Source organism: Prosopis cineraria, unplaced genomic scaffold, assembly GCF_029017545.1.
Source record: "Prosopis cineraria cultivar Desert tree isolate PC_DT_omini unplaced genomic scaffold, ASM2901754v1 PC15, whole genome shotgun sequence".
In the NCBI taxonomy this organism is placed as follows: Eukaryota; Viridiplantae; Streptophyta; class Magnoliopsida; order Fabales; family Fabaceae; genus Prosopis; species Prosopis cineraria.
In genome coordinates, this window is record NW_026555346.1 from 5,330,585 (window position 1) to 5,345,352 (window position 14,768).

The window sequence follows — 14,768 nt, forward strand, 5'->3', positions numbered from 1 at the left end:
TTTTCAAAATCTCGAGAGGGAGAGGTGGCACTGGCATGGTAGTGTCTTCCTTGCAGTCTCTCTGGACAGATTCCCTATCAGCTCACCGGCATCACTCTCCGGTCACATTGTCTCGCATTGCAAGTGAATTGGGTGTCTGCATGCTTCTTTTCTTCAAAATCGGAATCTTTATTCCTCAATCGGCGTCATTCACGATTTTTGTTGATTACATTCAGTTCCCAATGGTTTTCTGTAACGTGCAGTTATTAATAGTGGAAATCTGTGCTTAGAGTGGACGACGTTTTGTTGTCTTTAGTATCCGTATGGGCCGTTTTATTTTGTATCCAGTGAAGGCTTTGACCACATGTCTCGGAAATTCACTCCGAGACATTAACGTGGGATTTGAAAGCCAAGTGGCTAATTGGTGTTAAGAGTTTCCTGCCATCGTTGATGGAGCAGAGTGGAAACAATTCTGATTTAGCACCGCGGAAATTGGCTCGGCAATTGGATTTCACGGCCATCGGTGGAGATTCAGTGAACGTAGAATTGCCGAGGGCATCTGAATCTCAGACACACTTAGAACTACTACAGCAGACGCAGAAACCACTGCCACAATCGATTTTGCGGCCACAATCACAATCGTTGGAGTCGCTGGCATACTTGCCGACACAACTAAAGCTGCCTTTTCGGTCGCAGGGGCAGCAGCCATGGTCTTCTTCACACCGCCACAACAAGCATTGCAATCTCAGGTCAAGCAGCAATCGCAAGAGCGGCCGCAGCTAGTTTCACCTGTCCGTCGAATTCCGCACCTGCGCAGAAAATTTCGATGACGACGTTACAGTTGTAAGTCTCTTGATCTGTACCATTATGATTTCTCCTGTATTTGCTACACTCACTCATGCGGGGAGAGTAAAATGCACCCGGGTACCTCAAGAATGCTCAATTCGGTATATTCGAGTGGCACCGATGGTGAAGATAGTAAAAAACTAAAGACATTTCCTCACAGGCATGGGTAATCTTTATCGAAGAGAAAGAAAAAATGATTATTGGCAAAAGCAATTTCATAACATAAACTGATATATATGTAATTCTTCGTGGAAATTCAAGAGATATGATCTGGAGACAGAGCGACATGAAAATTGGTAGCAAGTTATCACAGAAAAGGGGGTAGTTTAGTATCAAGACTAAATATTATTCTTTACCAAAATAATAATAGAACTAGAAAACTAATGTTTAGGGTCATTCCTAAATCCAACTTCTTGTAGTTATAAATTATGCAAACAATACATGTTTATGTTTTATTTTATTTTTATTTTTTCTTGTCCTCATGTAGTTTTGGAACTTAATAGGATCATCTTGAGGGTTATTTTAATCTATTTGATGTATGGCTGAAACCTGGAAACAATATAATGTGGACTTTCAGAAATTACACTATTAAAACTCAAAAAACTAAAATTTATGTACAGCATTTTTTTTTTTAAGGAGTAGCACTCAGATTATTGTCAATAAAAGGTTCAAGTTTTTAGTTGTTTTCGTTTCAATGGGTACAATTAGAATTTTATTTTTTTCTCTTCAATTAAGTTTCACCTTTTAGGGTGAGGCCATATTGCACAAATTGGCATTTCTTATATATGTGGGCTCACGGGCGCGCGCGTTTTTCCTTCAGGAAGCAAGAGTCTCCTAGTTCACGACCTTGGCATAATGTGGAATCAAAAAACAGAACTCCAAAGAACCAAAAAACAGTGCAATTGCAAGAATTCTCGATGCCTCAATTGTAAGCACTTCAGCTTCTCTGGACTTATATCTTATAAATAGCATTTTATCACATAATACTTAGCTATATATGGATATCTTGTGTGTATGTTTCTTACTCCTTTACCCTCAAGCAAAAGCTAATTTTGCAAATTTTAGGTACTGTGAGTGTTTTGCAGCTGGGATCCATTGTGATGGCTGCAACTGTTTAAATTGTTATAATAATGTGGATAATGAGTCTGCTAGACGGGAGGCAATTGGAATAATTTTAGAGCGCAATCCAAATGCTTTCAGACCAAAAATTGCTAGCAGTCCACAAGAACCACGGGGTTTCAAGGTCGGTAATTCAACTCCCTCAAGTTTTATAATATTGCTTGACCAAGCTCTTTATATTGATTTTAACTGAATAAAATGGGGCTTGCGGTATCTGTATCATAATTTCTGTTTTTGAAGGGCCTATTGTCAGGCAGAGTTAACTTATATATAATTTAATTTCAGGAAGCGACTCCTTTTAGAAATCCATAGATGCATTGTTAAATGCTTCAACTCTTTTGCCTCTCCCATATTGGTAAATGACAGTTCAATTGCATTCTGAGACTTCAATTCAAATGTTCTGATCACAATGATAAAATTATTTCGGTGGCATTCCTTTTTGCCTTTTTTGTGCAGTGAGGACTTAGATCTGTATTGAAAAAGATAAACACTGCCTGTATTAACAAGACTATATGGCATGAGTTGATGTGCCAAAGAGCCAACAAAATTCAAAATTAGATGATTCTTTGTTGTCATTCTTGTGAACCGACTTACCTCCTTAGCATAGAATGACTCCTTGTTCCTATGCTGATATGCAACATGTTCTTTGCCTTTTTTTGCTTTTGAATTTTAATATCACTTATAGCCTTCTATAATAATAATTTATGCAGAATCAAGTAACAAGCTAACCAATGTTGATCACTCACGGTTAGTCAACAGACTTAAGTGTTTATTTTGATTAAGATGTATGCTTATACAGAATCATGGCCTTCATATCAGAGGGGACAGGCATATATGTTTTTGAGTTTTTGTTAAGCCTCAAGAAGGTGCTACTTCATAAGTCAAATCACGAATACAGATTTGCCAAGAAGTTTAAGTGCTTGAGCTAATGTACTTGATGATATTAGCTATTCTGGATCTGGCTTTTTTTATTTCAGCTGACCTTGCTTGTGGTGCTTAATAAATATCCTGAATAAATTCAGGAAGAGGCTGAAATTCAAGTATTAGGGAAGCATAATAAAGGATGTCACTGCAAGAAATCAGGTTGCCTTAAGAAATATTGTGAGTGCTTCCAAGCTAATGTCCTCTGCTCTGAAAATTGTAAATGCATGGACTGCAAGAATTTTGAAGGAAGTGAAGAAAGAAGTGCTCTTGATCCAATTAACCTCAAACAGGCAGCTAATGCTGCCATCAGTCAAGCAATTGGGTCCTCTGGCTATGGGATCCACATGACACCCAAGAGAAGAAAAACTTAAGGAAATATTTTCTGGCAAAGCTGCCATAGATCAAACTGTTTTGACCGCTCCATTTCAACAGGTGCTCCATTCTCCCGCTCCCTTGTTATATTAGAATGATTTAGATTCACTTAAATTATCATTTGGCAATTTTTAACATGCAGCTTCCTTACGTTTGGAAATCATATGAATTCAATATATTTATTAAGCCTTCAAATCATGCCAGACTATGAATATCAATCTCTTACCTTTAGTTCCTTCAGACTTCTTTTTGATTTGCACTTCAATTTCCCTACTACTTTCCAGCCCCTTTCAATTTTCTCCATTTTCTCACATTAAAATTGCAGAAAATAGTTAATATATTTAAAATTTAATCAGGAAAATGATCCAGTGGTTGCGACACCTGCTCCGTTTGCGTCTGTTGCGTCTGACATTGGCCATGCAACAAATCCAGGGTCTTCAAGATCAACATACAGGTATGTGTTTTGAAAACATGAATTGAACATTTTATCTTATTTTCTTAAATTAAGTTTACAATTGCTCATGCTGAAGGTCACCATTGGCGGATGCCCTCATGCCAGAGGATGTGAAATATCTCTGTTCACTTTTTGTTGTTCTATCAGGAGTAGCCGCAAAGACATATGCAGGTTTTGATTAACACTTAGATGCATCCTATCTTCTCTTGTTTATGAGTATTTTTGTGTGGAGTTTTTATGGTAATAGAAAAGTAACTATCCGTTGCACACGGGAGTTGAGTTTTATAATCTGTGTAATTAAAAAAAAAAAAAGAATTTGGCTCTAAAAATTTAGTACTGATTGTATATCGTTTGAAGTTAAGCACTAAATTTGCATTGCTTAGAATTGTGTTTATGGGGAACTAGTTACATTTTATTAAGCTTGCGGGAACAAAGGAATATATATTCATTGAATTATTGGAATGAGGAAGGGGTTCAGTGAGTTCCCATATGCTGAATGTTTGGTTACAACAAAGTGTTTTCAGCGCCGGAAAAATTTCAATTTCAGCATGAGTTTTCAATGGTCCTTCGTGCAGGAGTTATATTATTATGTATATCAAGTCAATACTTTTCTGTCAGAATGTAAATTGCATCCCAATTTTGTTTCAACTTTTCAGAGTCAGGAGGCAGGGTAGACCAGCAAACGGAGATCAAGAAATTTGAAGCTTCTGTTGCTTCATCAGCTGAATTACTGCAAGATAATGAAGAAGTCCACAAGCCTGTTTTGATGATCATGCAGAGAAAAATGGAGCAGAGAGAAGTGGAACTATTGATTCTGGATCAGATGGAGTTGATATACAGAACTACGGGAGGCCATTGTCACCAGGAACGCTAGCATTGATGTGTGATGAACAGGATGAGATGTTTCTTTCCGATAGTTCTGCCAATGACTTGGTTTGCAATGATCAAAAAATGATTCAGAAGTCATCAAATTCTGATGTTTACATGCATATTTACGGAGAGCAGGAACGGCTTGTGCTCACCAGGTTTTGGGACGTTCTCCGTGGACTCGTCACTCGTGGAAGCATAAAAGGTCAGGGTTCTAGTGTTACGATATATATCTTTCTAAATGAAAGAGAAATTCTATCCACACCTATTTACATGTCCTTGGGAACCGGTATCCTGTTTACACCTTTGCGATGATAAATTATTGGGAGAATTTTAGTTAAGAATTAAGGAAGAGATTTAATTTCAGGTGGGTATAAAAACATTATAAAATTTTAGTTTAGTCTAAAGTAGAAAAGTCGAGAGAATTTCGATGGTAAAAGAACGAAAATACTTTTCATTTGTTATATAGAATCATTAATTGTTAATTTTCTTATTGTACTTATATTAATTTATTAATATCATTTATAAATTACATCCGTTTGTCAAATAATCAATAACATTAGTTGTTAATTTGCTAACTTTACTTATTGATTTACTAATATCAGTTGTAAATTACAAAACTTGTCGGTGATTTACAATTGATATTAGTAAATTACAAGTTTTTAGTAACTTACAACTAATGTTACTAAATTAACAAGTAAAATTAGCAATTTAACAATTGATATTACTACTTATAATTGAAAAAACTGATGTCAATTTTTATATAATTATTTACATGTTAACTCATGTAATTTACAACTTATATTTGTAAATTAACAAGTGGAGCAATAAAATTAACAACTATTGATTCTGCATAATAAGTGAAGGGCATTTTTGTCTTTTTACCATCGAAATTCTTTTGACTTTTTTTTTTGGACTGAATTGAAATTTCAGAATGTTTAGAATCTACATGAAATTAAATTGCTACAGTGATCTTTAGCTGAAATTCTCTCTAAATTATTTGGTATGTCAGGCATAGTAACTCAGCTGACTCTGGGACAATAAGAGATCCCCTTGTACTGAATTGTCCAGCTCAACATACCTGTGGAGATAACTTGGCGTTCATCATCAATATGATGTGTTTATATATATATAGATATATGTACATATAAATTAAACTAGCGAAGTGTTAACAATCTTTTTTCCCCATAAAATATGTTTGTGTGTGCGCGCGCGCACATATATAACAAAATTTTTGAAGACATACTATAATTTTCGGTGATGTAACAATAAATTTTGTATTCACTTTTGATTTATTAAACCACACGCGCTCTCGCACATTATAAATTGTTTGGCATCCTTTGATCACAAATATCTTAGTTTCTCGAATGCAATGAGATACTGTGTTATTTGTGATACTTTATTTGGTTTGACAATTAGCGATCTCTTGCAGTATAAGATACTAACGTTTAATTGCACATCTTAACCAATGTTCTTTATTTCTTAAATTTTTAAATTTAACATTTCAGCGTTCAGCTTAAATAAATTATATTTTATGGATTTGTACTATTTCTATTTTTAAAATTTCACAAAATATCCATATTGATATTTATTCCCTCTTCAGCCCTATAAAAAATGGAATTCTTTTTTTTTTTCCCAAAAATATCTGTATATCAACAAATAGTTTTCTTGTAGAATTACCTAGCAGAAGATGATACTTTTGCTTGAGCTTCTTTGAAGATTTATTGCAAACCTGCGATACTGTTTTGCACTTTAACTTATCTGTTAATTCTGCAGAAGCGATGTGCTCTTCATTAGCCAAGCAAGAGGAGGAAAGCAAACAAGAAGCAGCTGATAATGGCAATCATGGAATTGAAACTGATTTAAGAAGTGAAAGAGAAAGGAACTTCACAGGCACTGCAATGGCATAGCAAAATCCCACATCCCATTAGCCACTGAAGTATCTGTGACAAGCAGCGCAATGCCTAACGGCCACGATAATGATGATCTGTCATTGAGGATAGGTCTGCCGACGGGAATTGCTGGGTTGATATAGTCTCTTGCATTGCAAAATACTTTTGATTAGTAAAGAACATGATTTTTTGGGTGTTGAACAGCCAGGAAAATGTGCTGGTGACGTGCATATATTGTTAGCTATAGGTCAGGTTCCCAGCTAAGATTTGGGAATAACTATAACTGGAATATCTTCTTTCATAGCATCGATGTCTAAATCCAAGTCTCAGTCAGTCAGTTCCTTGCTTAATCTGACGTTTCTACATGCAAATGTATGTTATCTCGGGCAGAAAAGAGTTTATTGAATGTGGTTCATTGCAGTCAACGTTTGCATCATGCTGTTGACTATTGATAGGCTCTGCCATCCGCTCCAGCCTCGTTGGTTCTCACTTCTCAGTTCCCACCTTTTTATTTCTTCCCGGTCTTCTTTCGTTCTTCTTTTCTCTGTTTTTTGTTTTTTTGGGATAAATACTGAAAGAAATTCTTTCGTTTTGGTTCAATTTAAGCCCTTCCATGAGGAACCTATTTGGGCCCTTCTCATTAAAGCTGGTAAAAGGCTAGCGAGGATATAATTACCTCTTATCTTAACTTCATTTAAAAACGGAAAAATTGACATAAACGAAATTGGAAGAACTTTGATATTAAATATTAATTTTTGTTTCTGGCAAAAAAATAAATTATTAAATTATATAAAAAAATAAAATGATTTAAATTATAGAGAATACTTTACCTTCTTTATCATAATAATAAGCAATGTGAAGGCTTGACTTCTTATGGCTGACATGAATGGAATATGATAGATATACTATATTGACTGGCTATCTCGACACAAGCCTTGAAGGGATGATTCAATTTGCTCTGCGCTCTGGCGATTTTTATCTGGTACCTGTATAGATTGAAAGACAGGCTTTTCGAGCTGAATACTAAAAGGAAAAAAGAAAATGTACTGAAATGCTAAATGGTGAAAAATAAATACTAAGATATTATTACGCTTTCTGGAATTTATTTATAAGTCTGAAACAAAATTGTTTTTAATCAAACGAAAAAAATATTGGAGCACATAAAAATGTCAGGACCCATGTTTAGTTACTGATATACTTCTCCAATTCCCTGTATAAATCATTTCTATTAATTTTATCAATATTAATATAAAAAAGTATAAAGAATAAATGTGTATAAAATTTTAAATATGATCCTATATAATAAATTCTAAAACTAATGTGAGGTTTACTTTTTTTTCTTTTATAAAAAATATTTTTTAAATATTACTTAAAAAGTTACATTATAATTTATAAATAAAATTTATTTTTTTAAATGTGACTTATAAATAATAGGAGTGGCTAGAGGACAGCAAAACTAAAAATAAATTAATCATATTAAACAATACGTGCCTATTGCTTAAGTTCGAAGCAATCATCAAGTTCCCCGTGGTTGCAGTGAATTATTGATTCCCCGATGCTCTCATCGTGTTTAAACCTGGAAAATTTTTTTTTAAAAAAAACCGAAGATATCCACCATAAGCACTCTATTCTCTTCGCAGAAAGAAACTAATTCCTCGCTGTTCATAAACAAGCTCAAGACGATCTTGCGAAAGTAGTTAAGCCAGAACGTCTTCAGCTCAGGACCTCATATGGTCAGACGCAGTGATGATGAAGAAAAATACTAAGCATGAGGGTATAATAGTAAGTTTTGCAGGAACATTTCAACCAACGCCTCGGGGGGAAAAAAAATGAAAATCTCCACTACTCGTTGTTTGTTTCATATCCATCCAAACATGGCAAGCATGTCGGGCTTGAGTGGAAAAAGAAAGAATCCGAATGGCCAAGCTATCTGGTTAACAAACATGAAAATGCTGATAAAGCTGACAACATTATCTGCATGTATGTTTCCCTTGGGAGAAGCCTCAGAAGCTTCGATCAGATTTCCACCAAGTCCTCCAAAGCAGACGAGTCTGCGAAGGTACGTACTACGTAGAATTAATATCCGAATCTAAGCATCTCTTGTTACCCTGAACAAGTCTAGGACTAACGAAGGAAAAATGCACGTCTCGATTTTATACAATTTCCAAGCTATCGAATTGACCATAGTTTGTGAACTAGCTAAAGAGATCAACGTATTTGACTAGTCTGTGTTTTCTATTCGCACTTGACGATTGAAATTTGTAGCCATGTTTCAGTTCCGCTGCGTGTGGAGTTCGCGAAGCCAGTGGCCAAGCCTCTATATCAGGACTGTACTCTAAATTCCGCTAAGGTTCCCGCTTTCCATCGAGAGTCGAGATAGGGCCTTTTCGCTGGCATCTGATTCCCCCCCCTTGTAAATTCACGCTCTTAAGTTCTACCAGGCAGGCTTGGAGTCTTGTCCAAAGGCAAACATTAGTAACATTGAAAACTCACTAAAAGAGGAGAAAACTCTATTTGATTACAGAGGTAATTTGAGTTGATCAGAAAAGCTTTGATTCTACATTAATATGCATTTTTTGGGATTTGGACACTAAGCGATGACCGTGTATACATTAGGGAGGAGAGCAAGGACGTTTGCCTGCTCTGATTTTGAGCTTGAAGGGAAAGAAACATCAAAGAAGGCCTGCCGTTGTTCTTCTACATGCCACGGGCAATTCTAAAGAATCCTTATACCCCTTACTTAAGGTCCCTACTTTCCGGAATCTCCTCTCGTTTTCTGCCCTTTCAAGTCCTGTAATAGATAGATTAAGTGGATCATTTTTCACTATCTTGAGTTTCTAATTTTCTTCTCTTCATATTTCAGGCATATGCTTCACGAGGATATGTAGCAATTGCCATTGACTCTCGCTATCACGGTGAACGTGCCAACAGCACAACCGCCTATCAGGATGTATGTATTTAATTTTCCTTTGTTTTCACTGAGTTTTAATGTGATCGATGATTTACACTATAATTATGGAGGAAAATAGATTAAGCTAAGTTCAAACTTATAACTTAAAAATTTAGGTACTTTCATTTGTATGATATGATTCAATCCACCAAATAAAGTAATCTTTAGGATTTCTCGTTATTATTCACTATTCCTTTCTAGAGAAGAAATGGACTCTTTTTCTACTTAAATATGTACTCAAAATCTTTCATAAATGGATTAGTTGCAGTATAATTCTTGGAACTGATCGTATTTCTGTTTACATAAACCAGGCTCTTATATCTGTTTGGAAAACAGGAAACAATGCCATTCATATATGACACGGTAATTTACGTATCTACTTATTGTGTTTTTTATCATACAATTAGTTATTCAAAGATTGAATCACTATCTATTCCAAGATTTGAAAAAGTTGGACGTAGATGATGGGATTTGTGGCCTAACAAATGATTAGTTCTGTTAAAAGGAGGCGCATAATTTTATGCTGTGGCAGGTCTGGGACTTGATGAAATGGCAGATTATTTAACTTAGAGGGAGGATATAGACATTTCTAGAATAGGGGTCACGAGAATCTCTTGGACGTTGGTTTAGACTTTAGACATTGTCACAGGAATATGTATGATGCCACGCCTGATTTAACTCGTGATTCATGTAATTCCTTGTTGCAGGAATGCATGCATGGTTTGCTGCGTTTGCAGACACCCGTTATGGTGTGGCAGTCCCAATGATTGGTGTTCAGGTGACATTGAATTGTTGAATGAAATATATATATTAGTTGTGATTATGTGCTCTAGAGACAGGAAGTTGAAAATTTATGTGCTATCTTCCTGTAGGGGTTTCAATGGGCCATTGACAATGATAAGTGGCAGGCTTGAGTTGACAGTATAAAGCCTGTGTTTGAGAGTTGGAAAGTGTCAAAACACATGAAGATCTAAAATCTTATTGCATTTTGATAAGCTTTTTTCACTTTATGTGGTTTACTATGCTTTTTATGCTAGTATTAGGTTGTCCAAGTGTGGGTAGATTTCATACAACATGAGAAGTCTCATATTGAATAAAATTGGGCTTAATAATTTCTATAAAATAAAGAGGAAGGATTTATAAACTTGAGTTTTGAAGTGTTGAGTTAAGATGTGGAAAATCTCAAGGACAAAACTTGGCTTTGGTACCACTTGGTGAGATTGTCAAAATGACACCACATCTTTACTTTTAATTCAAAACCTTAAAACTCAAGTTTATGGATCCTTCTTTTTGATTGTATATTAATTATTAAATCTAATTTTATTCGATATGGGACTTCCCGTATTGGCTTTGGTCCACTTACATTTAGATAATCTAATACTTAGATTCATGCATCATTGACATTATGATTCATACAAAATCAATATCTGGCAATTACCGGTTTGTATATCTATTGCTTGATACATATTTGATATGTTGCTTCAATTTTCCCCTTGTAAAAGCGATCTCTTCTTTCTCGTTGTGCCATTCATCATAGATTACAATTGCATCGCAAAGTTGAAATAGTATGAGTAAAAACCTTTAGTGTAAGACAGAAATCAAACTGAGTCATATTGCGTATTTATTGAAGAATGATGTTAGTGAGTGCATATCCTGATTTGTACATCCCTGATGTCCTTAGGGTGATTAATGCAGTGGCTTGTGAAGACTTGGGTAAAAGTGCTATTGACAAAGAAGTTGTGAAGAAGGTCAGCCAATTTTTTATGACTATTATCATGACTCTCCAAATGAACTTGTATTGCTTTATCGATCATGCATTGTCAATGCATGAAGAAATGGTACAGACCAATAAAACAGCCTTGTTCAAGTTATTCTAAGCGTCTAGGCACAGATAATGATTTCATAGTTCCATATTCTTAACATGTACGGGACAGGATTGCTCCCGGTCTAGCTTCCAAGTTTGACTCACCATACTCAATTCCAGCTATTGCACCACGTCCCTTGCTTATTCTAAATGGTAAGATCCTTGCTTGGGCTTCAAATTTTTTTGTTTTAGTTTGAGCTATTAAACATTTTCAAACTGTACCTAGCAACATTATTCTTCCATACAAATTTATAAATGGACAAATCAGTACGGAGAATAATTCTTCTTCTTCTTCTTCTTCTTCTTTGGTGGGAGGTTTAGTGAATTTGGAATTGAAGCATTCTCTTGGACAATGTTAAGGGGCTGAAGATCCTCGATGTCCCTTTGGAGGTTTGAAAATTCCAGAGTCAAATGCACGGCAGGCATACGGAGAGTCTCACAGTCTGAATAATTTTAAGGCATGAACTTCTACAGTTTGAATTCAAACTAAATATACGTTCCTTCTTCTTTAGTGGGCTGCAATTTCCAAAATGTGTAAAGCAGCATAAAAAACCTCTAATATTAAAAAATTGGAAGGAAAGTTCCTTGGATTGGAGTAATTTCCTTGCAAAGTACATGGGAAACACATGCTGGTATATCATTTGCGCATAGATGATGAGTTTTTAAGCCTGAGCATCACCATTTTGCCATTTCATTTCCAAAATCATACGCCATGATCTTTTTTGAGTGTATGTGTTTTATTTGTTTCTTTAGCATGCCTTATATTTGCGCTTGCTGGGATAAAAAACTGTAGTTAAATACAGACCAAAGTACTTATAATCCAAACAATTTAGGGGTTTAATGATGGTCTGAGCAGTTAGGATGGAGCTCTAGTTGATTTATTCTCATGGGATTATAAATTAATGAAAAATAAAGTTACCAAGACTAGTGGGGGACAGTTTTGAATTTTATTTTGTTGAAAAGTTTATCTAGCTTGGCCAAAATCAAGCTCGTGATTTCACCCATGACTTAATCAAATGGAATCAATTCATATTATTTTTTACCTAGGAATAAAAGTTCTGCCATGCTATTTTCTTTCAATGATAAAGTAGAACTGCCTTACTTATCGCCAAGATATCTGTTTCTTCATTTATATTTAATCGCTTTAATATACAGTTGATCGCAGAACCTGGAATTGCGCACCAAATGACACCTTCCATGACTAAAGAAGCATCTGATTGGTTGGACAGATTTTTAAAGGCCTAGTTTGGGATCTAAAATTGTTCTTCACGCCCTATTTGAGTGTAAATTTTCATACTAACTTGCTGGCTTATTCCTGACGCCTACGGCCTACTTGCCCGGGTTCATATTTTTTGTGTCTGAATTATGCAGCACTCCTTATCTGTCGAATGTATCCTCTAGCATTTCTCTACAATATGCAGAATTGCAGAATGCAGCCCCATGATTCTTTGTAACTTAAAATTAGCCTTTCATGGTTGCTAAGGTTGGAGTGTGTTTGATTGCACAGTAAATTTGGTTTTCATCAGTTGCTTCATCATTGTATTTGCCGTAGATCCAAACCACTCTTAATGGCTGTGGGGGGAGAATTGTGGGAGAGTTAAAACAAGGTGTTCTAGATGGACCAAAGGGCTTCTTTCGAAACTCTGATGACACCAATAAAAAGAAATAAATGAGTTTCGATGTGTTGTCACTTGTCAAGCCGTCTTATGAACTGAGTTAAATCAAACTCATGCTTTAAATCTGCAAGCCTCATTGGCTTCTGTAAATCTCAAGTTCTTTTACAGAGTTCGCCGATGGCTATGCCTTCATACCACAGCTCATATCCAAATGAAAAATATTCAGGTGAACCAAAATGAAAAATGGTGATAGATGCATGGTTATTTCGTTTAAGAGATAGGCTGAGAAGAAAAATTCACGGAACCAAAAAAACCAGTAGCATTAAGATACTAGGATTAGAGTAAAAAGTAGGCAATAATAGAGATGTTTTCTGTCACTAACTCGAGTGATGGTTAAAAAAATTTGTCTGGAAGAGCTGATACTTTTCCTTGAGGTTCTATCAAGCTATATTACAAATTAAACTTCCAAGTTCCAACATGTTTAACTTGTACTCTCCGTCTTTAACTTACATAGAAACAGCGAATGGCATTATGCTGTTGGCTGTTGAGATGCAAAATCACATTATAGCCGTATGGCAAACAATAAGTTAACTAGCACTACTTAATTGGCCTACTTGCGAGCGCAATTTCCTTGAATTTTCTCCGAAGTCTTGATTGTTCTGAAACACTTTCCTCAAAAGCACAAGAGTCAGGCCCTAATTTGGCCAGTTGCTGTGCCGTTCTATACAAGTGTACTTTGTACTGATATTACGACATAAAAGGCAGGAAATGGAGCTTCCATGCGACTTCTTTCCCTTCAAATGATGGGTCCATGTCTGGTTGGACAGCCTAGAAAGAAGATGATTTAGGTCCTCTTCATTAGAGCAAAGGCAATGGAAAGATTAATTATTCTTTCTTTCTTTAATTTTTTTTTTACCATGATAATGATTTTTCTTTCACTTCCTGCGAAAAAGATAAAATATGAAACAACTGACCATGGGAGATTGCTACTTTTATTTATAAACAAAACCAAAGAGAACTCTTTACCTTTTTTCACAAAATTAATCTCAGAAATTGAGAGACAAATAAAATAAATGAATAATAATTTCTTATTACATAATTATCTGACGGGATCGACTTGTCATGGATGACTTGTAAGGTGTTCGGTTTGATGCCTAATCTGTGATCATTTATTGACGATTAAAAAAAAATTCTTTTAATAAATAATTTGTTTTTTGTTTGTTTTATTTTTCTTTTACTTTTTGGCCAACAGGCAGTCAGGACTTAACATGTTATTAAATGTTTGACTGACAAATTTTTATATATGCAAGGTGTCATACATCAATCATGATTTATGATATTTTAATTTAAAATATAAAATATTTTTAAAAAAATAAATATTTTAAAATGTAAGATTTTCATATTGTTTTTAAGTGTTTATAATAAAAAAATTATTTTACAATCAAGTTAACTAGCACTACTTAATTGGCCTACTTGCGAGCGCAATTTCCTTGAATTTTCTCCGAAGTCTTGATTGTTCTGAAACACTTTCCTCAAAAGCACAAGAGTCAGGCCCTAATTTGGCCAGTTGCTGTGCCGTTCTATACAAGTGTACTTTGTACTGATATTACGACATAAAAGGCAGGAAATGGAGCTTCCATGCGACTTCCTGGCATATTTTACAATTATGGGTTCTTTCCCTTCAAATGATGGGTCCATGTTCTGGTTGGACAGCCTAGAAAGAAGATGATTTAGGTCCTCTTCATTAGAGCAAAGGCAATGGAAAGATTAATTATTCTTTCTTTCTTTAATTTTTTTTTTTACCATGAAATGATTTTTTTTTTCATGAAACAACTGACCATGGGAGATTGCTACTTTTATTTTATAAACAAAACCAAAGAGAACG

The 14,768-nt window shown here is 35.1% G+C and overlaps 1 protein-coding gene and 1 pseudogene across 1 annotated transcript; both read left to right on the forward strand.

Annotated features, from left to right (window-relative positions):
- The first annotated feature begins 2,747 nt into the window (after positions 1-2,747).
- LOC129294593 (protein tesmin/TSO1-like CXC 5) lies at positions 2,748-6,861 on the forward strand. The gene is made up of 7 exons (XM_054933010.1): positions 2,748-2,810; positions 2,967-3,158; positions 3,241-3,300; positions 3,597-3,694; positions 3,771-3,865; positions 4,351-4,766; positions 6,338-6,861. The coding sequence occupies exons 1-6, from the start codon at positions 2,748-2,750 to the stop codon at positions 4,566-4,568; spliced, it is 726 nt and encodes a 241-aa protein (XP_054788985.1). The 3' UTR covers positions 4,569-4,766; positions 6,338-6,861.
- On the forward strand, positions 4,574-12,792 carry LOC129294594 (uncharacterized; annotated as a pseudogene).
- Positions 12,793-14,768: the final 1,976 nt, after the last annotated feature.